This window comes from Poecilia reticulata, linkage group LG13 (genome assembly GCF_000633615.1).
Source record: "Poecilia reticulata strain Guanapo linkage group LG13, Guppy_female_1.0+MT, whole genome shotgun sequence".
NCBI classification, from domain to species: domain Eukaryota; kingdom Metazoa; phylum Chordata; class Actinopteri; order Cyprinodontiformes; family Poeciliidae; genus Poecilia; species Poecilia reticulata.
In genome coordinates, this window is record NC_024343.1 from 11762008 (window position 1) to 11788466 (window position 26459).

At 38.9% G+C, this 26459-nt stretch overlaps 3 protein-coding genes across 5 annotated transcripts; 2 read left to right on the forward strand and 1 right to left on the reverse strand.

Moving 5' to 3' along the window:
- On the reverse strand, positions 1-16290 carry LOC103474447 (transmembrane protein 255B). 3 transcript variants are annotated; one of them, XM_008425426.1, is made up of 10 exons: positions 16256-16290; positions 14365-14685; positions 12469-12608; positions 11445-11507; positions 7420-7509; positions 6884-6964; positions 6718-6803; positions 6405-6564; positions 4179-4272; positions 1100-1189 (listed from the first exon to the last, which is right to left on the reverse strand). In XM_008425426.1, coding segments are annotated over exons 2-10 (777 nt in total). In that variant the 5' UTR covers positions 14426-14685; positions 16256-16290; the 3' UTR covers positions 1100-1187. The 3 variants fall into 3 exon arrangements, with proteins under 3 accessions (XP_008423646.1, XP_008423648.1, XP_008423647.1); XM_008425425.2 differs by having other exon boundaries at positions 4179-4275; positions 16256-16279; XM_008425424.2 differs by lacking the exon at positions 4179-4272 and having other exon boundaries at positions 1-1189; positions 16256-16282.
- rnf7 (ring finger protein 7) lies at positions 15238-16816 on the forward strand. Its single transcript, XM_008425423.2, has 3 exons — positions 15238-15498; positions 15607-15654; positions 16352-16816. Exons 1-3 carry the CDS (start codon positions 15333-15335, stop codon positions 16468-16470), a joined length of 333 nt encoding a protein of 110 aa, XP_008423645.1. The 5' UTR covers positions 15238-15332; the 3' UTR covers positions 16471-16816.
- grk7b (G protein-coupled receptor kinase 7b) lies at positions 16813-26453 on the forward strand. Its single transcript, XM_008425427.2, has 4 exons — positions 16813-18479; positions 19760-20197; positions 22289-22560; positions 23338-26453. Exons 1-4 carry the CDS (start codon positions 17883-17885, stop codon positions 23666-23668), a joined length of 1638 nt encoding a protein of 545 aa, XP_008423649.1. The 5' UTR covers positions 16813-17882; the 3' UTR covers positions 23669-26453.
- The last annotated feature ends 6 nt before the right edge of the window (positions 26454-26459 follow it).

A 26459-nucleotide genomic window follows, 5' to 3' on the forward strand; every position in this document is an offset into this window, starting at 1 on the left:
CATTGTACAGAAACTCCTGATTGGTTTCACACAAAGCTTTCACTTTTCTGCTTTACAGAGACCATAGTTACAGCTCATACATGTGTTAAACACCTGGAGACAGACTTATGTTATATTCATTCATAAAACGTAACGGTTAAAACATGATCGCCTTTCAATGTCTTATAGAAACTGGGGGAGACACTGATTATTCCTTGACTTCAGTTGATGCTGCATTTGGACTAAGGCCCGTTACTCATAGACTCTGATACTTTCCACATTTTGTCTCCAAGGAAAACATCAGAAATGTTTAAAGCAAGGTTAGGTTACAGAGCGATTTCCCAAGCTTTGAACATTGTTGAGCACAACCCAAGACAATATCTGAATATTGACAAAACTGCAAACTTAAGAAGCATTGGATATCTGTCTAAAGCTTACACGCAAGAAGAGAGTAAATCAGAGAAGTAGCCGACAGATGCATGGTGGCTACTCTGGAGGAGCTGTAGCTTATATAGAAGAGTGACAACACAAAGTGCTTATTGAAACTCAACAGTTTTGAAAATTATTGTGTAAAGCTGGCAGAGACACACCCACACCCTTTACAACTTTAATTGTGGCAAAAAATTGCTTTACAAGGTATTAACTCAGGAAGTCCGAATACAAATGTACACCACACTTTTCAGAAGCCCTATTTTTCTGCTGTTTGAGGTTATAGCATGACAAAATGTGATAAAGGTCAAGTGATTACATAAGTACTTCTTCAAGGCAGAGTGTGTCAACAACAGAATGTTAAAGTGCCAAGGAAAATCTCAGTATATTAAAAATAATTTCTGTACTTTTGCAGCATTTAACTTTACGTTGCATCTGGTATAAAAGTAACATCTTGAAAAAAAGGCCCCCTTGGCAGAACAACACACATTATCATCCATTATCACCTCCAAAAGTGAATATTTTATATATTACAAACCTGTACATTGTTACAGCTCTGTACTGGGTTTCATAAAGCTCAGTTCTTGAATAAAATGTGCAGATTTTCTCCGTCCTTTTGACGTTGTTTTCGGCGTGATGCTGCGGTTCATGCAGAGAGGCCGTGGACTCTCTGAGACAACAGGGTGGTCAGCGGGTTGAAGGGAGGTGGGTTGGACTCTGCTGGAGCAAAACACTGAGTAGAAGCAGTCTGCTCTCCAGGAGGGAAGAACTCTGACGTCCTCTGGATGGACAGGACAAAGAGGAAATTAAAAACATGCTTTTGTTTTTAATCTCCTGAAAATCTCTACAACAAGTCCACGAGTCATTATTGTGAGCTTATAAAAGGCAAGGATCAAACTAATGCAATCTTGTCATCGTATAAATGGAAATAGATGATTTATAGGTTTCAGTTTGACTTTTTTTGTTTTATTTTTAATTAATTTGCAATTTTGGCCTAAAAACAACTTAAACAAAAGTCTACTTTAGATTGGCTTCACACGTTTCCACCTAAATCCCCATCTTTGTGTAACACTGCTGTTTCCAAACAAGAATGCAGCACCAGTGACATAAATTATGACAGTTTTATTGTTCTGTTAAATGTACAGAACATGTTCTGCTCGTAAAATGGAGATTTATTGAACAGGATGTGGTGAAAGGCCAAAACCAGCTAGCAGAAGTAATGTGAGAGGTCGTGTGTGTCATTTTATCATTTTGATTTAAAGATCTTTTTACAATATTTCTCTCAGTCAGAAATAACTGGGTTTGTCAATTTTATCAAATATTCATAGAGGCATGTAAACTTTTGCATTTAATTTTACTATTTTTTTTAATTTTTTTTTAAATCATCAGATTAGTTTGCTGTACAGTCATTCCATGATGTAAAAAATAAATTTTTTTGAACGCATCCTTAGAAACCCAAAAGTAATTTGACAATCAGGCTGTTGATGAGTGAATGTAATCTTCTGACTACAGCGCAAAATATATTGTCAAACTTCCAAAATCTCAATTAAATTGTTTTTTTTTAACTCAAACAGGACAACAGAGATCTTTTAATGTGGGACCAAATTGTGCATTTTGTAGCAATTTAGGGTTTTTCTTTATTGCTTTGAAGGGTTTGTTGGTTTTAAATTACATTTTTGTGGGTTCCTCCTCTGCAGTCATGTGTTTCTCCTTGTGGTTATTTTGTTATGTCTCTATGTATTGCAGTACATATTTGTCATGTATAACTTTTTGCAATAATTTTGCATTACTTTTAAATTTTCTTGAACCCCTTTTCTTGTCTTTCAGCTCAATTTTTGTAATCTTTTCTTTTGCTATTTTATTTTCTATCTGTCCCCTCTCCCTGAGCTTAAGTCAATTGTTGAATTTGTTGGGGGTTTTTTTTATGACAGTCCATCACGTGTAGCTTCTGGGTTAAGTTGCACATGTATTTGTTTAGTACTACTAAAAGATAAGCAACACTTTTCTCCAGTGACTTTAAACTGCACCTGAAATCTCTCAGTGCTGTGGCCTCTTTCAGGATGTTTTGGTTTTTAATCTATGGACGAGAGAGAACTGACAGCGTGAAGAAAGAGATGAAATAGCATGCATCTTGGACACATGATCTGTCGAGCTGTAAACTCACGTAGTTCAGCAAATGAGTACTTCACCGAGCTCTGTTTCAAATAACACTACAAGAAAAATAAGATTTGCATTTGGACCGCAGATCTTGTTGTTGATTTACTGTGGAAAACGTGCTGCTTTTTAAAGCGTGAAACTCGAAACAGAGACGAGGTTTTTTTTCATCTGATTTCTAGAGAGAGCTCTGTGAGGTGCATCTCAGGCCACGTTAACAACAGAACCAGCTGTTTCTCCTTCTTAAAGCTTCTCATCTGCCTGTATAACATTAAAATACCTGACGCATTAAGCAATAGCGTGGAGCATGCTAAATGTTTTGAAACACATACTGTGACCAGATACTTTATTATCAGCATAAAAACTCTCTCGTGCAAGCTGAAGTGATCCACCCACTCTGAGCGTTGCTATGGAGGTCTCCAGTAGCAAAACATTAACACTACAGTTTATTTTAAAAAATGGAAAATCTCTAGTGTTTCAGTTTATCATCATACCTGCTGCGCTGGCAGTATTAAATAATGACATCCCTCGTGATAAATTATGCTTTTTCAGTGAACATTTTAGAAATATTTAAACCTTTAGGGAAAATTGCCAGCAGCACAGTTATTGCCAGTCTTGTTTATACTTTGCATTGTTCGTTTTTGTGCCAACAGGACAGCACTCAGTGTTCCTCTATAATATTTTACAAGGTTGGATCACACAGAGAGAGGGATCTGTTATTTTCAATAGATCACAGGTGTCAAACTCAAGGCCCGTGGGCCAAATCCAGCACACCACAGATTTTTATGTGGCCCTCTAGATAAGAAACTAGACATTAAGTGTGCTCAAATATTATGTTTTCAATCAAATTAATGCAGTTTTTATCTGTTTACTGCCGAATTATATCAATCAATTGGGAGTTTATTGCAGATTTTTCTCAAAAATTGTCAAAACTTTCTTACTTGTACTAAACAGCTGCCTCAGCTTTAAGTGACATCAGATTGTAGTCCATGAGCTGCTATACTGTGAGTGATAAAAAGTAGCATTTACTGACATAAATAAGCGCAAATATCGCAAATATATCCACTTTGATTTTTATAGCAAAAAGAATCACAAAATCCAGGAGGGACTGAAAATTGATGTTCAATAATATTATTTAATTTTAATAATTCATTGATATTTTAGCAGTTTGTGAACAGGTTTTATTAACACATTTTGGCACAACCGGCCCTTTAAGAGCATTCACATTCTAGGTTTGGCCCAAAATGAAAATGAGTTTGACACGCTGATGGAGTGATCGTTGATCATTCCTCTAGACCTGCGGTGTCCAAAGTGGACACACCTCTCTCCTCTGTCCCCCCAGAGTCCTGGTTCTCTCTTTGTCTAGACAACCATCACTTTGTCGATTTCAACATTTGTTTTGGATCCTTATTCTGCTGTAAGTTAACAAAGAAGGTATTATCATTATTATATTTTTAGTCTACTTTACTAATCACGTTTTTCAGGATGTTTGGTGGAGGTTCAACGTTTTTACCGTGAATGTTCTTATATGGAAACAGACATACATCGAGAAAAGACTGAGACGGATCTGACAAGTGAGAAGAACTGTGTGCATGTGGTGCTGGCTGAATACTGACAGGAAGATGCGTGTGAGTGTGTGTCGCCGTCCGTCAGCAGGGGAGCTGTAGGGGAAGATGCTGTGCTGTAAACGGCAGCCGGGTTGGTGCCCCTCTGCTAAAGGAAAGAAAATCACCAAGCAAAAATATAATTATTTAAACGAAAAAAAAGCATGAAAAATACTGATTAATATTTCCTTCTTTCTTTCTTTCGTTCTTCCTTCCATTCTTCCTTTCCTTCTTTCTGTCTTTTTTTTTTTACAGGGAAGTGGTACAGATGGAGTGAAATCGACTCTGCTCTCTGGAGAATAAAATACTTCATCTTCATAAAGTATTTGTTTTTAAGGATATATGTTTGGTTGAAAGAAGTTTGTATCTTATTTGTTTGTTGTCACAGATATTGTCCTGTTTTTTTATGGCTTTCTTTATTTTTTCCTTTTCTTTAAGTAAAGAATAACGTGTAAAGTAAGACGTATAAAAGAAAGGGTTTAAATAAGTTAATACTTCTACCTACCTCCTTTACAAATATCTATCAAAAATATATATCATGGTATTTGAACTGTGAATGTGAATATGTTTAAAATAACTAAACTAAACTAAGTGCATTCTGAATAGATTACTCAGATACCTGCTATTTTTAATAACCATAACAGAGTTTATTTAAAGCCACTTAGTCAACATGATTAGAAAATAAGCGTTGAAGAAATTGAACGATTTTGAATTTAAAAGACACAAAGACCTGATTTGTGGAAAAAACAAAGTCTTCCAAAAAATGTCAAAGAATGAACACAAATTATACAGACATGCATAATGCAAGATCACAAATGCTATGGCAGAAATGTTCTGTTCGTCTGCATCTAATGAATCTGGACCCAAAAGAAAAAAGTCCAGGAACAAAAAACTCAACAGATCCTGAGTTTGGGTGGTCTTTGCTGGAAGCTGTGAGTATTCCTGATTTTAGACAACAACTTCAGCTGAGCTGAAAAATTAACAGCACAGACATGGACATCGCTGCGCTTTCACAAAAAAAAAAGTATCATCCTGTAGGATGAAGCAACTACAGGACGAACATCAGCACATGATAAATATCTGTTCAAAATATATCACATATTTATAGAGACTCGACGTGTGGGAGAGAAGAGTCGCCTTCTCCTTCTCCCACACATTGAAATGAATGAAAAGGATGAACCATGAGACGTGAGGATCACACAGGGCTCCATGGGAAACAAAAGGAACATGTGTTTACAATCCAACACGGAGCGGCAAAAAGACGAGTGAGGAGGGGAAAACTCAGAGAAGTCACCTCATTAATTGCTGCTGATGACCAAATGAACTGAAGCGAGAATCATTTAGTGGAAGAACAACAAGCAGTGAAGGACGACACAGGCTGTGTGGTCCTGCTGCAGATATTCATTCCACGGCTTTTAGGGGTTTCTTTATTGTTTTAACTAGACAGGCTAAAATATTCAGGGAGTTTTTCGTGCAGATTCAAGACAAACTGCATCCTTCAGTGGGAACTGAGCTCAGAAACTCTGGGAATTTCTTTTTGAAAAAGCTTTATATTGTCTTCAAAACTGATGTTGTAACATTTGAAACTGTGACTGGACAAAGAGAAATTAGATTTTTTTTTTTTTTTTTAATATACAGAGTAAATGCATTTCAATTTGACCAAGGACAAAAATAAGATCCTGCGACATTTAGTAAATAATCCAAGCTTGTAAAATAGTTTCTATTTAAGGAAAACCAGCTCATCACCTCAAGCCGTTGACTTGCAGCAATTACTGCACATAATATCTAGATGTGGGAATCGTCCACCTATCTGCTCAGAGTCAGTGTGGCGAACTAAAGATTTGGGTGATGGTAAAGGGCCATGCAGCCTCAAAGCGATGGAGCTCATCATCTTAGATAAACAGTAAAAACACCAGTGGAAACGTTGAGTTAATGAGGAAAAACTAGCGCCAAAATATATACATTTTTAAGAAATTAAGTTTTATTTATCGTCAGCAATGAATATTTCCTCATATATATTTAGTGTGGTGTTTAAAAATCACACAGAATGTATTATGTCCCACTTTGCTTCCTTTGTCTTTGTGTACTACCAGTTAAAAAAAAAACTGGTAGTACACTGTTTTTTTGTGTACGGATCGGACCTGAGGATCGGTCCGCTCCGACCCTCAGGCCCGAATCGGACCCTTCAATTCCAATCACAGACATGAGGATGCATGACAGGGCTGTGGATTATCTTACCAAGTACTTGATGTTTCCCAGCACGGCAGCGGTCAGTATCCCAGTGAAAAAGGCCACCAGGTTCACGCCGGTGAGGGTCCAGATTAAAATATACAGGGTGAAAACTTCCTCACAGCTTTGCACTCCAACAAACTCAAAGTAATTGTTCATGTAGTCTCCACTGGAAAACAAAGAAGGGTTTCTGCTTTATCAGTCACATTATAAAGCCCCAAAATCTCTGTTCTGCATAAGTGAACAACATCCACAAAACAAAAAAAGTGTCTGATGTGACATGGAAGCTGAAAAGACTCAGAAGAAATAACGATTCTCTCACTTGGCGCAGTTGTAAAGGTCGCAGCAGTAACAGGTCCCGCTTCGTATGGTCATGGTGCAGGACTCCCTCAGATTCCGACACGGCACCTGAAAATAACTAATTCGGTTTAAGATTCTCGCGACTTAACCAGATGAGAAGAATATTTCTCTTTCTCATCATCTCTCACCGTAGTGTAGAAGTTCTCATAGACGTAGCTGCTGCCGCTGCTGTAATACTGACACCTCCCTGCTTTCAGGGGACGCACATCCTGACAAAAACATGTCAACAAGTCATTGACTAATAAACACTCAAAACACTATTTAATGTTATTTCTACCCACACAAAAAAAWAAATAAATAGAAGTGCACACTGGGCACTGCAATAGAGTGCTTCTAAATCTCTAGGTAGGATGCCAGATTGTTAGGTCTCCAAACTACTGCTTGTAAAAAGCATTTCCCCTTCCTTTCTCCTCGTCACTGGATGAGCTGACATCCAGTGATTATGTCACCATACAGTATTTATCGGATTAGATGCAAAGCAAAACATCTGATGTCTGAAGTTTTTGATAAAACACAAACCAAACTTTTCTCGTCATCTTCAGCTTTCACAACACGGTCATGCTGTGACTGCAGCTAGACAGCGCCGTGGTTTGTCTGTTTCGGCTGCATTAAACACAACCACCTGAAGTCAATGTGTTCACAGAAGAGGGAGTGTAACCCACACCATGTTTAAGAGGACACCGACTCCATCAATCATCAGGCACAGAAAGGAGGCGACGACACCGAAGCTGAGGAACACAATGGCAGCCGTCAGCTAGGGAGGGAAAAATGGGAAAAGAATAGATAGAAGATGCTCATTATTAAGAGAAAATTAATCTTTCAATGTCTACTCTGGCTGTGATTGAGATTTAGTGATTTTGGTCATTTTGATACATGTGTCTCTTGTTTTTGTTTTGTTTTTTTCCCCAATGCTTTCAGTTTTCCACGTCTCTCATTGTCAGATTGTAGCGGGTGCTCTTCCAAACCTTTTGTTTTAAAAAAAACAAAACTCTTTAACTTGAACAGTTTTTGAGTACTTTCAGTATTTTTCTTTTTGCATTACTTTTTACCTTTTTAATTTCTGTCTCTGGGTCTTCCTCAGAGCTGCAAGGAAACTTATAGCGCATTAAAAAGTATTTATATTTTATTAACCATTCAACCTTTTTGCTGTGTCTTCTGCAGGCTTCTGACAAACAGCAAATATGATTTGGTGAGGCTTTTTTTTTTAACAATAGCTTTCTTCTTCCAACTCCTCCATAAAAACCAGATTGGAGTTCAATAGCATGACCAATCGTTGTCCTGTCAACAGATTCACCCTCTGTGAATCAGAGCAGCTGCATATATTGTGAAATTAAATTACACACATCTGTACTTTATTCCGTAATTCGGGGAGAACTGAAGACCGTTGATGCCTCTAGTTTTAGAACAGAGCAGGCTGAAAACATTTACTTTACATAATTTTATTTGTAAAATATTTCTTTTCTTTCACAGTTTGGTTTATCATCTATAAAACAATCTCCACTCTAAAAAGTGTTTTTGGGTTGAAGTTAATCTTATGGACTTATTTACATTAATTTAACTTAATTCTTTTGCTTTTGCTATGCCAACTTACATTTTTGTGTTCATTTAACTCAAAACTTACACTCTAAAAAGAAAATAGTTGAACCAACTTAATTGAATTGCTTCCATAGGTAACAAGCAATTCAATTAAGTTTATCCAATTTAATTTATTAAGCTTAACCAATTCAATATATTCTAATCATCCAACTCAATTTGTTAATTTTATTTAACAAATGTATTAAGTATGTTTAGCATAACAGATTTAAGTCACTCTTACTCAAATCATTTATTTTCTTCTAATAAACATTTAAAATCTCTTTGACTTAATTCTACAGAAAGTCAACTCAAACTTTTAAGTAGTTCCAAACTAAATATTTTAGGCTGCAAACTTCTTAGTTTGCAGCCTAAAACTCTTTTTACAGTGTCCTCTAAATATACTCTAATTTAAAAGTTACAAATCTTTTCCTTAAATGAACTTTTTACTTTGACTTTACTTGAAATAATTAAGTTCAATACCATATTTGTATCCCGCGTCTGACCATGACTCAAGCTGACCAGGGACAGATTCCCCCGATTGTGGCTCTGTGGGTAGAGTAGTCGTCTTGTGATCAGAAGGTTTTGGTTCAATTCCAGCTCCCTCCTACCACATATCGATATGGATAATGGTGTGTTAATGTGAAGTGCTTTGAGTAGTCAAAGTGACTGGAAAAGTGCTATATAAGTTCAGTCCATTTACCATTTTTTGAAGTAAACTAAATGATTTGAGTAAGACTGACTTAAATCTGTTATCTTAAACATACTTAATAAATTTGTTTAAAAAATTAACAAATTGAGTTGGATGATTAGAATATATTTAATTGGTTAAACTTAATAAATTAAGTTGGATAAACTTAATTGAATTGCTTGTTACCCATAGAAGCAATTCAATTAATTTGGTTCAACTTTTTCAATTTAGAGTGATGTGTAAGAAAAAAGGTTAAACAATTCAAGGCGTATAAGCACTTTTTAAACATTATTCACTGTATACCAGCCTGAATGTGGAAAATTCAATACATTTATAACCTTTGTGAGAATATTTGAATTCTTTAGTCCTTCTTATTTTAAGTAATGAACAGCATGTGTTGCAGGATAGTACATTTTTTCAATCTGAGTGCCTTTTTCTTGGTTTTCTTGGTTCTTTTATTGAAAGCAGTCGGAGCCACATCCTGGTGAACATGCTGTGAATAAAGTCATGGTATTTTTACCATGAAAAATCATCTTGCTCTTAATCTAGTCTTGTTTACTGACATATTTTCAAACAACAATCCTCAACTGACAAAGCAAATCTAAACTCTCCACACAGCAGCAACACAGATGGACGTATGCAGAAAGTTAATGTCATGCAATAACATAAAACAAATGAAAGCCATGCCGATGCAAATCTGTAGGCACGGTTCCCTAAAAGTGTGTAGAAGTGGAAAAGCTTGATATAAAAAAAAACCCAGATCAATCAAACTTTACAAATGAGTTTATGAACACAGATTAGAAGACGTGCCAGAAATTGATGTTTTCAATTTTGTGTATAGCAAGTCTGTAACACTTCACTTCTAAAACCATCAATCACATTTTCATTGGCTAAGCTCATTACATAAATCAAAACAGCTTTTAAATAAAAAACAGATTTTCACTCCTGCCTCATCTCTGTGTTTGCCAAATGTTTCAGCCATTGCAGTTCTGTAGTACCCTCTGCACTCAAGGATCGTGGAAATGTTAGAAAGCTTGAAATTATTTATGCTCATTAAAATAATGGTTTATATATGACTACACTTCAGGTCATCATCCACTTATAATTCTGCCCTCACCTTCAACCTAATAGAGAGGTTTTTTATTTTTATTTTGTGCTTTATCCCTGTACTTATTATTGAGCTTTAACATCAACCCGCCAATGCGACTAGAAATGAAAATTAACCACCTATAATCTCATGTACTTATCTCAGAGGTTCCTTCAGATTCACTGTGACACAGACTGCTACTGGAGGTCCTTTCTGCTTACAATCATCAACCTCTACAAAAACTCTGAAGAAAATCGTGACACTTGATTTCCCTTTGAGATTAATGAAACATTTTACAATTGAATTGAAAACTGCCTGCAGTTTATGATAACATTTTCTGAAGGCTCCAATCGTCATACTTTAAAAAAAGAGTCTATAAAAGATAGGAACCAGTTCTAATGAGTTCTGTCAAGAGAAGTGTTCAGAGACACAGGCGGGAATGTGCTAGGTTAAGTAGCAGCATGCTAAGAGACATATCATGTCAACTCTCTTCTTGTTAACAGAAAACATACCAGAATTTAAAGTTGTGCAACTAATTCATATCAAGTCCTGAAAACAGACCAGGTCTAATAAATCATTAACCAACCATAACCACCAGTTGTTCAAAGGAACAAATAAAGTAAATTGTGAGCTTACCTTGAACAGCACAGTTCATGCTTTCCTAATCATAACTATGGGGTTAATATTTAATAACAGCGCATTATTTAGACTCCCAGGCAGAAATAATAATTTGTGTGCAGCTGTAGATACCCTCTTATATCTAATGTAAAAAAATATATATATAAACTTGGAGAAGCTCAGGATTCACCTCTTTCATCAGTCTGGGTTGTTGGAACATCATCACAGTTCATTTGTTACCCACAATGAGCAAAATTAAACTTGGCGTTCTGTAGAAACATAAAACCTTGATTGTGTAACCTTTGAAACTGAAAACACCAAATGAAGTCAAATATGGGAGCCAGGAATATGTTTTCCTACAACCGATGCCCTGATGTCGTCATTTCATCGAAACGGCGGCTCTTTTATCTATTCATCTGTTGAGATTCTGCGTGGGATTTGTTTCGTCAAGGTTGTTCTTACTGGAAGAACCTCTTAAGTCTTGAGTCTTTTTAAGACTAGCAGGTTTTCTTTAAGGACTGCCTCGAGCACTAATTTCCAAAATGAAGAACTACCAGCCAACAAAAAGATGAAGAAACCTTCCGGTATCAGTGTGAAACCTAATACAAAATGTCTGAGAAGAGATGAAACAATAACAGCTGAGTTTGTACAGTAAAACACGATGAGAAATCATGGCAGTGGAAAGTGAACATCTTAGGCATTGTATTGAATTTTACAGTACCAATTGCTTGCCGTTCTCTTCTAGGAGGAGTCCTAAAAGTCCCAGGAAAGAACCCAGAGTCAGCTGCAAGGGACAGAAGATTCATGTTAATCAAAAGCTCTGATGCTTTCTTTTTCAATGTTGGCTCCTTTCTAAGAAAAAAAAACTCAACAAAAGCTTTAAAGCTGCCTGTGTGGCGCAGTTCTGACATTACATGAAAAATGTGCGACATCGTGATGAAGGTTAACAAAACTCAATGCAGTTATAGTACAAAGATGCAGTAGATGCTGATGTTCACGAATGAGGGAAGAGGGGAGCGGGAGATCGACAGGCGGATTGGGGCAGCGTCTACTGTGAAGCGGGCGCTGTACCGGTCCGTCGTGGTGAAGAGAGAGCTGAGCCAAAAAGCGAAGCTCTCGATTTACCGGTCGATCTACGTTCCCACCCTCATCTATGGTCATGAGCTTTGGGTCATGACCGAAAGAACGAGATCACGGGTACAAGCGGCCGAAATGGGTTTCCTCCGCAGGGTGGCTGGGCTCTCCCTTAGAGATAGGGTGAGAAGCTCGGTCATCCGGGAGGGACTCAGAGTAGAGCCGCTGCTCCTCCACATCGAGAGGAGCCAGTTGAGGTGGCTCGGGCATCTGGTAAGGATGCCTCCTGGACGCCTCCCTGGTGAGGTGTTCCGGGCACGTCCCACCGGGAGGAGGCCTCGGGGAAGACCCAGGACACGCTGGAGAGATTACGTCTCTCGGCTGGCCTGGGAACGCCTTGGGATTCCCCCGGAGGAGCTGGAAGAAGTGGCTGGGGAGAGGGAAGTCTGGGCCTCCCTTCTGAAGCTGCTGCCCCCGCGACCCGACCCCGGATAAGCGGAAGAAAATGGATGGATGGATGGATGGCAAACAGCAGCAGTAGAATGTCAATTACATTCCATAACCATTTTATATTAAAGCTGTGTCTGAACTAAACACCTGCGGAGGCCAGAAGACGAAGCTTTAAGCTGTTGCGAAGGATTGCAAGACCGCAACTTTTTGACACTACTTACAAAAACTCCTGACATGTAGCCCGTCACGTTCAGGCTCTCTGTGCGCGTTGTTGTGTAGGCTCCCAGCACCACCAGCAGCAGAGACAGACTGAGCATGCTCAGTACCAGCCACAGAGCTCTCCGGACCCTCAGCACCACCTCTGTCAACCACAGAAGAAACGACAAACTTTGATCATACTACCAGGATGTATAACACACGACACTATGTAAACCAAGCTGTACTCTGAGGAGCTTTTAAAACTCCTGTTCTTCTCAGATATACAAACTAATTTGAAAATGATACACTTGTTCAGTCATTATCTACATAATTGTCCAAAGTTACTTGTAGGTGATCTATGTGAATTTTTTCCCCACCATCTGTGCAAACACTTGGCAGCCTTCTGTCCTTCCATGTTCACATCTGGACACATCTGGACACATCTCAGCAGATTTACGGCAGGGAAGCGTTTGATTACGTCAGAAATAGTTTAAACTCAGATTTTAAGATGATTAAGTTCAGTCTTACAGCTTTTGGAAGAAATTGTTTGTCGATGCTCCTATTCTATTTTTACTCCATGAGAAAATAGGTACTTGAAACAATTATCATTTTTACACAGTCAGTCAGATTTTTCTTAATAAACTTAGATTGTCCAAGCACAGGAAAGCAGACAATCAATTCCCCACATGTGGGCAATTAACTTTTAATTACTTTGAAAAGAAAAAAAAAAACATTCCTAAATATGTATTCTTCCAAACATAATCAAAGACCGAAATCTGGTACATCTGTGAACATTTAAGACTACTTCTAATTTTTACTTAATGACCACATTTGTGTAGGCGGGAAGATCTGTGATGAAAGACCTTAACCACTCGTGTAAATACATTAATGAGAAATCTGAACTAGTGAGGTGTCATGCATGAAAACCCAGAAAAAAAAACATGAACTCACAGTAATTCACAGTGGAAATAAGTATCCAAAGATAATTAAAGTTATCAGAAAAATTTGTTTTTTTGAAGAGGAATAACAATACCTGAAAAAGTGCACAAATAGATGTATAAAGTTTACAGAGAAATACCTGTATAAAGTGAGTCAGGGAGTATCTTAAACACTTTTTGGGATAAAACAAATTGCAGAAAAAAAATTAAATTAAATTAAAACAAGCAATCATATCAATTCTCATGTTAAACATCTGACAGAAATAACTGTTTTTTAAGGTTTTGTTGGCTCTAGTGGCCTTTATTTGAAAGTAGTTTGACAGGAAAGAGGGTAATGAGAAAGGGGGAGGACATGTGGCAAATGTCACCAGGCCAGGAATCGAGCCTGTGACCACCAGCATGAGGACCAAGACCTGAATATGGGGTCGTGCTTTACCCCTGCGCCACCACACCCCTGACAGAAATAACTTTAAAGTTCATCCAACAAGCTAATAAACATACATTAACTGTCACAATAAAATCTGTAAATATAAGTAGAAAACTGCCTCCCTATGAAACAGTTAAATTAGTTTATAGAGAATCATTTTATGAATTAGAATTAAATGATCACCCAACTTCGACTACTATGTATTACAGCTGAAACCATGCAGTCACATTCAGTTTAGTTACAAACAATATGACCTGAACTGAATTTGGACTGCATTGGATTCAACTTCAAATGAATTTAACTTGTTTACAAAGTCATTTACATGATATGTAATTATGTGTAAAAAAACAAAAAAAAAATGCATAACAGCAAAATACAACCCATACAACCATTTCTCAAACACCTTTCAGACTGGATAGTTTGGGTAACATCTACTAGAGTTTCATCATATGTTTCTGACAATTAAGGATCCAGAGTGTTAAACGACTTTTAAGATTGTAAAGTTAAAATGTGAATTACAAAACAATTTATCTACTCCACTTCTGTTAAATTACCTGTCGGTTTGTTCATTATGTGTTCCTCCTTGCCTGCAGGTCTTTGGGTCCTGGCGGTCATGATAGTATAAGTGCCTCAAAACCAGTCCACAGTGTTTTCCCTGGGAGTGTAATCGTCCCAATCAGCTGGCTGAAACCTTGTTAAGAAACTTTAAAAGTCTTCAGTCTCCAGAGAGATGGGGGAAACAGAAAAGCTGCTGCTGCTGCTCCAGCAGTGAGCTGTGTGCAGAGAGCTCCAGCCTCTGATGCATTCAGGGGTAAAAAGAAACTTGAGACCTTTCTTCTCTCTTTCCCAGCTGTCATCATACTCCAGGTGGCAATCTTCAAAGAAAATTATTATGAGGCTGTATCCAAACAAGCATCCTGAAACTAGTGTCAGTGTTGGAAAAAAATCACATAACATTCATTTTATTACAGTCTTTTTCAACTCCTTGCTGTGAATTAGGATGTCTGTCTAACATTTGTTATTTAAAAGATCTTAAAATTAAATGCCCGTACTCAAAGGGTCAGTTAATTTGAGATGCATCTCAATGAATTAAATAAATCTTTCACATTTTTTCTTCCACACTCTGTCTTCCACTAAACTTTCCATCCTTTGCATGAGGAACAGACAGCTTCTTCCTTTTGTGGGTATTTTAATTGAAATATGCCTTAAAATGTGTATATTAATCAACATTAAAATACTTTACATTTTTTTAAACTATTTGAAATAATTGCCAATAGAAGTTACACATATATTATTCAAATCGTTGAAATAAGTAAACTTTTTGTTAATACAATAACGTAGATACTGGTAGTTTGATGCATTTTTATGTGAAAAGGGTTCGCACTTAATGCCTGACAAACAGCGTCCTCTTCTGTCGCTATATGAACAAGACGCCCCCTAACATGGTTAGCCTTGGCACAGCTGTCGTTCTTCCATTTTGTGCAGCTAAGCTAACGCCAGCTAGCACCGTTTTGCGGCAGAGATGGATGACGGTGACGAGCCGGGTTTAGTCCTGTCGCACAGCACTTCTTCGGGCTCTAAGTCGGGTGGGGACAAGATGTTTTCCCTGAAGAAGTGGAATGCAGTAGCCATGTGGAGTTGGGACGTTGAGTGCGATACTTGTGCCATTTGTCGGGTACAAGTAATGGGTGAGTCTGGATGAGTTGTTAGCTCGGCTCTCACCCACGGCTAATGAAGCTAACAGGTTTGTAACAGTACAAATGAAGCAGTAACTCTGTTCGCTTTACGTTTTGCAGACGCATGCCTTCGATGCCAGGCGGAGAATAAACAAGAAGACTGTGTTGGTAAGATACTTAACATAAAAAAGCACAATTTACTAATACCAGTAGTTGTTAAGTTAATCAAACAAGCTAGCGTTGGCTAATTAGTGGGAGCTGTCAGGAAAAACAACATTCAGCCTGCTAATTACAGAAACCTGTTTAAAGAAATTCAGAAGAACTCGTTTTTTTTATGAGCAACAGCAGCATATGTTATTTCGGAGCCCAAGAAAGATAAACGGAGTTATTTTAATTTAAATATGTCGTCAGATGTGTACATTTATGACTATAGTTCTATCCCTGTTTGTCTGAGATCATGCTGTTTCTACAGGGTTTTCAAACACTTATTGAAATTCCCTTGCTGCTGCTGCTACTGAGTATTACGGCAAAATACAATCAACCTACAATTCCCTCGTTCTTTTTCTAATAATAATCAATGGGATTCTGTAATTTAAGAGCATTATTTGTGTTTGTGGGGCTATGATTGCAGTTACCTAAAAAAGAATGGTAAATAATTGATATCCTCACTATTATCGTTATCACAATAGTACCACAAAGTACTGTGATGAAACTTTCATCACAGTACTTTGTCCACATCGCCCACCCCAAGCTTGTTATTTTCACTCACCTCCCTGATGTATTTTCTGTATAAACCATGTCCTACATAGTTTTGTCTGGTGTGGTCATTGAACTCAGCAGGTTGTGTTTGTTTTCTGTCTTTCAGTCGTATGGGGAGAGTGCAACCACTCCTTCCATAACTGCTGCATGTCACTTTGGGTGAAGCAGAACAACCGCTGTCCCCTCTGCCAGCAGGACTGGGTGGTTCAGAGAATCGGCAAATAAGCACCACATCCAGATGTACTGTGCACGGATGCACCAGAACATGGTGACAGACTTCTCACTGATCCCGGCAGTATGTCCTGCGTTGTCCTCTCCCTTTCAATCGCATGTTTCCGTTATACTTGGTGTCAAAGGAGGACAATGGACACAGCTAGAGCTGCACAGATTCGTGGCTGAAGGGATCACACTTCAAGGAGAGAAGAATAAAGTGTGTTGGAGCGTCATGTTAGCTTTACATTAATGTCTGCTGTGGTGTTTGGCACATCGTGAAAATGGGAGTTTCTTCTTTAGGGATCAAGGATTGTGAATAACTGTGATTCAGACACTGAGAATAAAATTCATACAATTCAAATAAAAGTGTCAAAGTGTGACAGATACTTCAGTCTTGAAATATTCAGTTATTTGTCAGAATAGGACTTTGAGTTTTAAAGTATATCACAAATGATTAAAACCTGCACACTGAAATCTTCCAGGTTAATTACATTCTGATTCCAATTAGATGTTTGAAATTCCCATTCTGTCTAGCATGCTCCTCTGAGCCTTTTATAGACAAAAAACAGCTTTTATGGAGTGTACATGTGGTACTGATTGGTTACAGGTTGGCTTTACGGATGTAAGTGCTTAGGCTGCGAAACTGCTCTACATGACAGGTAACCTTGTTACCCATTATACTGTGAGCATTGGATTACATGTAAGGCTGGCATTGTTCCAGTGTCAATGTGTTCCCGGTTGTTATATTTGAAACCCAATGAACGAAGCAATGAACTAAATAAAAGTTTGGATTTTTGTTTTCAAAAACCAATAAACGGGAGAGTAAGTGGAAGAGAGTTGGCCGGATAATTGACTTGGAGATGCTATTGGCTGGAAGGCTGCATCGACCTTGTTCAACCTGAGGCTGATGTGAAAAAAGAAGCAACCTCAGCGCTTTGTACCAACATGAGCATAAATAAAAATGGCTGTAAGAAATAAGTATTATTCACAACATAATGTCTTGTTTTTTTTTGTTTGTATTTTTAATTTTTTTTAATGTAGTAAAAACCTGACTCCTATTACAATATGGGGGGGTTACTCTAAAGAAGTCTGTGTAAACTCATAAATTCAGTGGTCTCCAGTGACTTTGAGGTTGGGGCTGGCACCGCATCATGTCAGAGTGGCAGTTCAGCGGTTGCACACAGCCACTTTGCATCTCCTAATAATAGACCAGTCTAAATCCTCTTAAGTTCAAACCGCATAAGTTGCTTTCCCCATGTGCCGTCTTTGCAAAAACGTGCGAGGCCGTGTGGGACGAGGCGGCGAGAATGTTGAAGATGTGGGAGCTCGATGGGCTCTCGTGTGCCTCGATTTTCCAGATGGACGAATTTAAGTGTTCTTAGTTCAACAGCTGTTTCCCAGCACGCCTCAGGATTTATCCGCCCATGGGTGACCAGGCAGGTCTGGTCAGCTTGGTGGCCAACACAGCATACCTGGGAGCTCTGCAGCCCGATAGCAACGAGCTAAGAATGCGGCGAGTGTCTCTGACGCTGCCCACGCCAAAGAAGTCCTCTGCTCCTCAGGCAGCACTGGAGAAGACCTATGAGTCTCTTTGCGAGCAGCAGCCTATAGGAAGGAAGTTGTTTCAGCAGTTTCTCCTGACCTCTGACCCTCAATGTGTGGCTGTTGCTGAGTTTCTGGAGGAGCTGAGCAACTGGAGCGTTGCCGAGGACGGAACCAAGGAAAAGGCCAAACAGAGGATACTGTCAAAGTTTTGTCAGCCTCAGTCTCAGACTTTCCTCTCCTTCCTCACAGCGGAGGACGTCAAGGCGTGCCTGTCTCTTTTCAACAAAAACGACGAGGCAGCCGTGGAGCAGATGAGAGAAGCGACTAGAAAATTTCTGAAAGGAAAACCTTTCCTGGAGTACATGAAAAGCCCCTTCTTTTACCGATTCCTGCAGTGGAAGGAGTGCGAGAGGCAGAAGATTACCGACAGATACTTTTACGAGTTCAGGAGTTTGGGCAGAGGTGGCTTTGGAGAGGTCGGTACAAAGCTTCCCATCAAAATCAACATGTTCAAAGTAGAACACACAAATTAATAGGCTTTTCTCTAGCTCATTAAAACTACAGCGCAGGGATGGTGCTTTGCGACTTTTACATGTGTCCCTACTTCAACACACCTGAGTCAAGTAATGAGATCATTTGCAGGACTCTGGAGAACTTGACTGCATGCTGAGGAAGTGAGTTAGATGTGTCCAAACATTTAGATTTAGAGACATGTATCACTTTGACCATGTGTTGATTAAAGTAGGTGCACAAATAATTCAAACATGGACACTCTATTGTTTTTAAACAACTGACGCTTTTTATTTCATAATCATTTCATTCTTTAAAATCACAGGTTTAAATAAATTATTAAAAGTCCAGATTGAAGATGATATTCTTGCTTAATTTTTGTGAACTTCTGACCAGTAAGTGCTCATCATGAGATCATCTGATTGTTACACGAGCAAAAGGTTAGCAAGAGATTAAGACGAATTTTAATTTACATAGCACAAGGTATTACTTTGAGTGCTTTGTCCTAATTTCCCATATCTTTCCCAATTTTCTGTTCTGCCATTGCTGGCAAGAAAAAAAAATCAGCACAGGAAAAAGTCAGCAGAAAGTAATTGGGTAATTACTGCACTGCTGATGATCTTTCAGCTGATAAGCTGTTTGACCCAAAACTGATGGAATAGGTACATTCTCATTTGACAATCATATAAAAAGACACTTCCTGTGGTCATGGCAGAAGGGTTAGTCTGTTCCATCAAGCAGAGAAAACATCTTAGCAGATTGCAGAAATTACTAAAACTGTAAGGAAGTGGGTTAAGAACTGTCCAATCCACAGCTAAAAACTGGAAGGATAGTGGGGAACAATCATCTTTGAGGAAGAAATGTGGTTGGAAAAACCCAGAATGACTGATGGGTGATGAATCGCTTGTCAGTTGAACGACTGGTGACATCTAATTCAAGAAAAACAACAGAACTCAGGGCCATGTTCAACAGTGAAAGTAAGAGCAATCCCACAATTTGAGGAGAACTCAAGAACCACTAATTGGTGAGGCTAACTTGAGAAAAAGGCTTCAGTTTGCAAGGCAGCATAAAGATTGAACTCTAAGCAATAGGAAAGCTATAGGAAGTCATAATAATTAGACTGCGTGACCTTCTTTTTTTGGTAGCAATGTGGCCAGGCAGTGCATTTAAAGATGCTAAAATAATCCGTCAGACGCTAAAAACCAGTCTTGGTATTAAAATGAATCATGCTGTCCTTTTCTGACAGGTGTGTGCGGTCCAGGTCAAGCACACAGGTCAGATGTACGCCTGCAAGAAGCTGGACAAGAAGCGTCTGAAGAAGAAAGGAGGAGAGAGGCTGGCCCTTATGGAAAAGCAGATCCTGGAGAAGGTCAACAGCGCCTTCATTGTGAACCTGGCCTACACTTACCAAAGCAAAACCCACCTGTGTCTGGTCATGACCCTTATGTCCGGAGGAGACCTCAGGTTCCACATCTACGAGTTGGGCAGGAGAGGCATCCGCATGGAGCGTGTTGTTTACTACGCAGCCCAGATTGTTACTGGTATCCTTCACCTGCACTCTATGGACATCGTGTATCGAGATCTGAAGCCTGAAAACGTTCTGCTGGATGCGAAGGGCCAGTGCCGACTGTCAGACCTGGGACTGGCCGTGGAGCTGCCAAAAGGAAAAATGACTTGCCAGAGGGTGAGTACCCGACATTCATGTGGTTTGTGCGGCTGCTGAATCCTCCTCTACTCGGAGCACAGCATGGCAAAACCATTAGCAGCTTGTTTCAGACGTGGTACATTTTTACCTTCTCTTCTTTACTTTCACTACACGGTTCAGCTGCCATTTCAAGTAGCTTATCGGGAACAGGGACGATAGCGCTCCTTACAGCCGAGGATGATCCTGTGCAGCCAAAAGTTATCTCGTTAAAAGGTGCCTGACCTGATGCTCAGCTACAGCCTGCTCTGACTCAGAAATGTACAGCGAACCAGGTACAACCTGTGAGCTTTAGCTGACTAATCTGCGTCCTACAAATGGCAGAAACATTGCGGGTCTTGCATTTGTTTGTTTTTTTTGTTCATTATGATGAGTCATGCGATGTAGAGCTGGTCCAAACTGAAGGAAAACCCCAAGAGCTCCGTCAGCGACAGACTACTGCATCCTAAATGCAAAAAGGAGCGGTGTCGCATATCCTTCCTCGCAGCAGCTGTAAGACTCCCTTCCTCTGAGGTTTACGGTGGTGTCAGGAATGTTGTTGTCGTGTTTTGTTTTACTTTTGTTTTTGCGTTACGTTGTGTTATAGCTTGTTGAGGTGTCTGAGTATAAAGTGCATAGATATGATCAAATTTGAAGTATTGCACATGCAATCTTCTATATTAAATTAATTGAAGTTGTAGTTTGAAAAATATAATAATGAATGATTAAAATGTGTGAAACTAAGACCTTTTCTGAATGGAAAGCTGTCCTTGAGACATGTTAAAGATTTATTTTGTTTCAGCACCGTCAGTTACTGATTAGTACAATTGTCTTTGCCAACATCAGCGTTGCCCCAATTACTAGTCCTTAAAAGGCTTACGCAGCCTAATTTAACAAATGAACATTTTTGAAAAATTCATTTATTTTTCTTAACTCAATTTACAAAGTGAAACTTTATAGACTAATTACTTATTAGTTATGACTATTTCCCTCTTGCAGTTAATGAAAACACAATATTTAAGAGAAGAATATTACATTAGACCAATATAAATTTTTAGTACAGCAATGTGGGCTTAATCAAAAGGATGTTTAATATCCGCCTGAAGTTTGTTATTTTTAAAAGAACCTTTAATTCTAATAAATGAGCCTCATCAAAGCCTAATTCAAAAAGGTACATTTATATTTATGTTTCGCACAGAGTGATATATTTTAGGCACTTATTCCTACTAATTAGGATAATTATAACTTGTGCACAAATTAGGGAAAAATGGAGCGGGAGATCGACAGAAGGATTGGGGCAGCGTCTGCCATGAAGCAGGCGCTGTACTGGTCCGTCGTGGTGAAGAGAGAGCTGAGTTAAAAAGCGAAGCTCTCGATTTACCGGTCGATCTACGTTCCCACCCTCATCTATGGTCATGAGCTTTGAGTCATGACTGAAAGAACGAGATCACAGATACAAGCGTCCAAAATCAGTTTTCCCCATCGGGTGGCTGGGCTCTCCCTTAGAGAGAGAAGCTCGGTAATCCAGGAGGGACTCAGAGTAGAGCCGCTGCTCCTCCACGTCGAGAGGAGCCAGTTGAGGTGGCTCGGGCATCTGGTCAGGATGCCTCCTGGACGCCTCCCTGGTGAGGTGTTTCGAGCACGTCCCACCGGGAGGAAACCCCGGGGAAGACCCAGGACACGCTGGAGGGACGATGTTTCTCGGCTGGCCTGGGAACGCCTTCAGATTTCCCCGGAGGAGCTGGAACAAGTGGCTGGGGAGACGGAAATCTGGGCCTCCCTTAGGCTGCTGCCCCCACGACCCGATCCCGGATAAATGGAAGAAGATGGATGGATGGATGGATGGATGGATGGATGGATGGATGGATGGATGGATGGATGGATGGATGGATGGATGGATGGATGGATGGATGGATGGATGGATGGATGGATGGATGGATGGATGGATGGATGGATGGATGGATGGATGGATGGATGGATGGATGGATGGATGTTTAACTTTAACATTCACCAACTTTATCTTGTGACACTAATGTCTGTCATTAGTGTTTTTTTCCGATCGGTTCTCAACGATTCCCTTCTGTTCGTTTGCAGGCTGGTACGACCGGCTACATGGCTCCAGAGATCCTGAAGCAGGAGTACTACCGCACATCTGTGGACTGGTGGGCTCTGGGCTGCAGCATTTATGAGATGGTGGCTGGTCGTTTGCCTTTTAAAGACTTCAGGGAAAAGGTGCAGAACAGCGAGGTGACTCGTCGAACTCTGGAGGATGATTGCAAGTTTGAAAACAAAAGCTTTGACGGCCCGGCCAAAGATATCATCAACCACTTTCTCAAGAAGAAGGTTCTGTTTCGCCTTGGGTGCCGGTAAGAAAAGTCCCTCACTACAAAATACCTGGTGCATGGTGTCAATAAAGAAATCAAGTGGCAGTAGGAGAAATGTGCATGGGGACACGAAGGAACAGGTTCAGAAGAGCTGGATACACATTTTTGATCCAAACAGGGGCGTTACATTTTAATAAGCACAGCTAAGAAAGCAGAACTTCACATTGCTTGTGTTATTTTATAATTATGAAATTTTTACATCGTGATATCACATCCTAAGTTGTTGCTGTAACTCATGACCTGTTATTCTGGGTTTACTGATCAAAAAGATGATGAGGTTCTGGCAAAGACTGAACATTAAAATTACAACAAAACTAATTATTTAACTGGAATTCAATTAGAATAGCTGTTTATATTTTTAATTTAAAGTCCTCTCTACATATTTTTAAAGTGACAGTGCAAGTTAGAAAACCTTTATCATGGGAATGACAATAATTCAGCTCTTTATTATGAAATGTTCTCAAATTAATATTTATTTTCCTGTTTTATATTGAAAGTAAAAAAAAGAAATTTGATTTAATTTAAGCAATAAAAACTGACCTAGTTTGACTTAGAACTAAGACCATCAAATTCTTTATCAAAATGTGTTTTAGGCTCGTGTTTGTAGTAAAAATATATATTTTAAATTTGATCTTTAAACTCCCCAAATTAATGACATTCATGTACACAATGAGTCCAATTAGTGCTTTTTTTAGTCTGACACCTCAAGTAACATGAGCCAATTCAATAAAAACAGATGTATTTGTTTGTGTTTTACAGTAGAGACGACGACCCGCGGACTCACACGTTCTTCAAGAATGTCAATTTCCACCGTCTGGAGGCAGGGCTGGTGGAGCCCCCCTGGGTGCCAAAACCTAATGTGGTCTACTCCAAGGACTCTGATGACTTCAGGGACAACTCTGAGATCAAGGATGTCAAGTTCGACTCTAAGGACGAGAAGTTCTTCAAGGAGTTCAGCACTGGCGCGGTCTCCGTCTGCTGGCAGAGGGAAATAATCGACAGTGGAGTATTTGACGAAGTGAATAATCCTGAGGTGAACGGACATGGCCAAGAGAGTGTGTGGACGTCCAGGATGTGCGTCATTTTGTGAGATTCTGGATGTCTTTGCTTGAAAAATTAAATTCACTCGCTGTTAGCGCTACGTGTTGAATTAAGCTGCTCGGAGACATTTTAGGCACTTGCCTTTTTTCTTCAGATCAATGCATTTTCTTTCTACTGTAGTGCTTAGAAAGCTTTATATAACAAAACGTCTGGTAGTAATGCTGCCAGGGCCAAACACAACAAAACATTATTCACAAATATTAAGTCAAACAAAAGGGCTCGGCCGCTTCAAACTTTGCCCTTCTATTCCTGATTAGACAGTCCGTCCCAGTGGATTCATAGTTTCCATTACATCATGCATCCATTTCAGTAGGCAATTGTTCACATGTGTTTGTAAACAAGCTGCGTAATGGTTGTAGGTCACTGACAAATGGCTGGGTTATGATAATGTATTTGCTCGTAAATCTTGTAATTCTTATAATCAGCAATGTGCCAAAAACCAACAGGGCCTTTTGGTTGTGACAAGGCAAAGTCATACGCAGTGTGATTGACGTAAATCCTCTCAATGACAGATATTCACCACTAAGTGTCGCCAAACACCAACAAAGTGCATAAAGCCTCATCATCACCTCTCAGCAATAAAACTACCTTGGCTGTGTTGGTCTGGTTTTTATGAGGATGTACACATTTTTAATAATGAATCCAGACAAAAAGAAACTTTGTCCACACACTTTGTTTTTCCGCCTAGAAAAAAAAAGGCAATTAAAAGTCAGTGCCAATCTCCTACTAGAGGAGAATGTACTCCCCGGGTCAAATTGACCCACGAACATTATTGCTGTACCTCAGAAACAAACATAACAGGAGGGTTAAGTGGATACATAGTTTTAACAGTTTTAATAGCTTATCCTGGGTTTGGTAAACTTTTTAATCAGTCAGCAGTGAAAAATTGCTTTGCACCAAGTTAAGTAAGCCACAATTTTAGCAAGCAAATTTAAACTCCTTATGCGAGCTAAAAATTCAGAAATGTTACCCACATGTTTAGAAATAGTTTCATCTGTTAAAATAAACTGCTAGCTAACGATGCTTGCTCTTTCTTGCCATTAAACCGTTGACCGCAACATATAAATATTAAACACATTATCCATCATTTTGCAGATTGTAATAGAGGTAAATGCTCTGTGAGACAGCACTGTCAGTCACTGTGTGGCCCTCGTGTAAAATTGTGAACTCAGTATCAATATTTTGATAGTTAGCTATTTTAAATATCAGCCTTGAGAAATTATTTTAAAAATGTAATATATTCACCTGTATATTTTAAATATTTGCTAAAATATTGACTATTTCTGTCTCAGTGAGCTAACAAATTAAGTTTGTGTCAAAAGTTTCTATGTGGTCGTAGTCCCGTACATCCCAATTACACTGCTGATTATATCTATATACCATCTATCTGCTATCACTAGTCTTTAGGCAGACGTTTTTTATTTTACAGAAAAAGAATTACACCAACAATTTGATTCAACGGCCCAATATTCTGTCTTTTCTAAATACACCTAAACAACTTACATTTCGCTGTGGAAATTAATGACGCATCTCTGCTTTAGATTACTTTGAAAAATATGGAAACTATTTGTTAAAAGAAAAAAAGTGGAATCCCTTTTAAATCCAGTGAGCTAAATTTAAAATTCAGAGCAACGGGAAATGAAATGGGAAGCTTGAGACAGAAACATTTAGGTAGATCAAGGACATCTAGAATGTTTGCTTGGTGTCATCCCAATGAAACCGGTTGCAGTAAATGCACAAGGTGGCATTGAAACTGTAGACACGTTTCTCATTCAGTCAGGTGGAAATAAGATTTGAAGTCAGTCCTGGACAGCTGACCTGTCTGCTGCTGTACCAGAATGTTGGGACCTGACTAATGAAGACCATAGTGTAATAAAAACTAAAGATGTGTAGCAAGCTACTACTTATTATGATATGTGATTCCATAACTTTCTACTTCACTAAACTTGAAAACAGTTTTAATTACAACAGAGATATTTAGTTTTAAGTTATGTTACACAAAGCCATCATTGTTACCTAGGTAAGTTTTGTGCCTTATCTGAAATTTTTTAAACATCCTTTTAGAGGAGGGATGACACTTTTTCGTTGCCAGGAATTGCTTTGTATACCCGTCACCCAATGTTTTACTTGTTTGTGTATTTACCAATAGTTCAGCTTGTCAACCCCTTCTTAAAGCTATTAGCTAAAACTGGATCTCGTTAAATTCAACTAAGCTGCTGGATCTGTGCAAAACGGATAGTATGTAAAATGTAACTAGCAACAAACTGCACAAAAAACGGACAACTAATGGCATATGCTTAATTGTTCCAAGGTATCACAGAACAATAAGGATAGAAGAGCTTTTACCCAAACAGCCTATGAAAAAAGCAATTCTGAACCCCAAAGGTTGCAAGTGTCTGAGGTGTCCAGTTTAGCAATCCATGTCGCCAAATTTCTTGCCTAAAAAAGCAATCACATCACTCACACGTTTTTATTGAGTTTTACATAAACTCTAAACTTGGAAACCACTTTAATATTATACAATCTAATAATTAAAGTAAAAAGAAATCCGTACTCAAAGAAAAAAAAAGTTTATTGTTGTATGCCAACGCAGTTTTAACCTTGAAAGAATGCACATCAACAATGTAAGCATGAAAATGTAATCTTTAAAATGTTGGGGTTTTTTTCACTGACTTTACCCTCTGAAGCAGGGGTCCTCAGACTTTTTCCTGTGAGGGCCACATAACTTTTCCCTTCTCTGGTGGGGGGCCGGAGTCAGTTTGTAACAGAAAAAGTGTTAC

Bases quoted from the DNA above. Each gene is read 5' to 3' on its own strand.
- rnf7 (XM_008425423.2), top strand. From the start codon at position 15,333: ATGGATGACGGTGACGAGCCGGGTTTAGTCCTGTCGCACAGCACTTCT. The intron at 15,499-15,606 runs GTGAGTCTGGAT...TACGTTTTGCAG, and splicing joins TTGTCGGGTACAAGTAATGG to ACGCATGCCTTCGATGCCAG. The intron at 15,655-16,351 runs GTAAGATACTTA...TCTGTCTTTCAG, and splicing joins TAAACAAGAAGACTGTGTTG to TCGTATGGGGAGAGTGCAAC.
- LOC103474447 (XM_008425424.2), bottom strand. From the start codon at position 14,425: ATGACCGCCAGGACCCAAAGACCTGCAGGCAAGGAGGAACACATAATG. The intron at 12,609-14,364 runs GTAATTTAACAG...TGTGGTTGACAG, and splicing joins CATAATGAACAAACCGACAG to AGGTGGTGCTGAGGGTCCGG. The intron at 6,965-7,419 runs GTGTGGGTTACA...TGTTTTTGTCAG, and splicing joins TCGGTGTCCTCTTAAACATG to GATGTGCGTCCCCTGAAAGC.
- grk7b (XM_008425427.2), top strand. From the start codon at position 17,883: ATGGGTGACCAGGCAGGTCTGGTCAGCTTGGTGGCCAACACAGCATAC. The intron at 18,480-19,759 runs GTCGGTACAAAG...CTTTTCTGACAG, and splicing joins GCAGAGGTGGCTTTGGAGAG to GTGTGTGCGGTCCAGGTCAA. The intron at 22,561-23,337 runs GTAAGAAAAGTC...TGTGTTTTACAG, and splicing joins CTGTTTCGCCTTGGGTGCCG to TAGAGACGACGACCCGCGGA.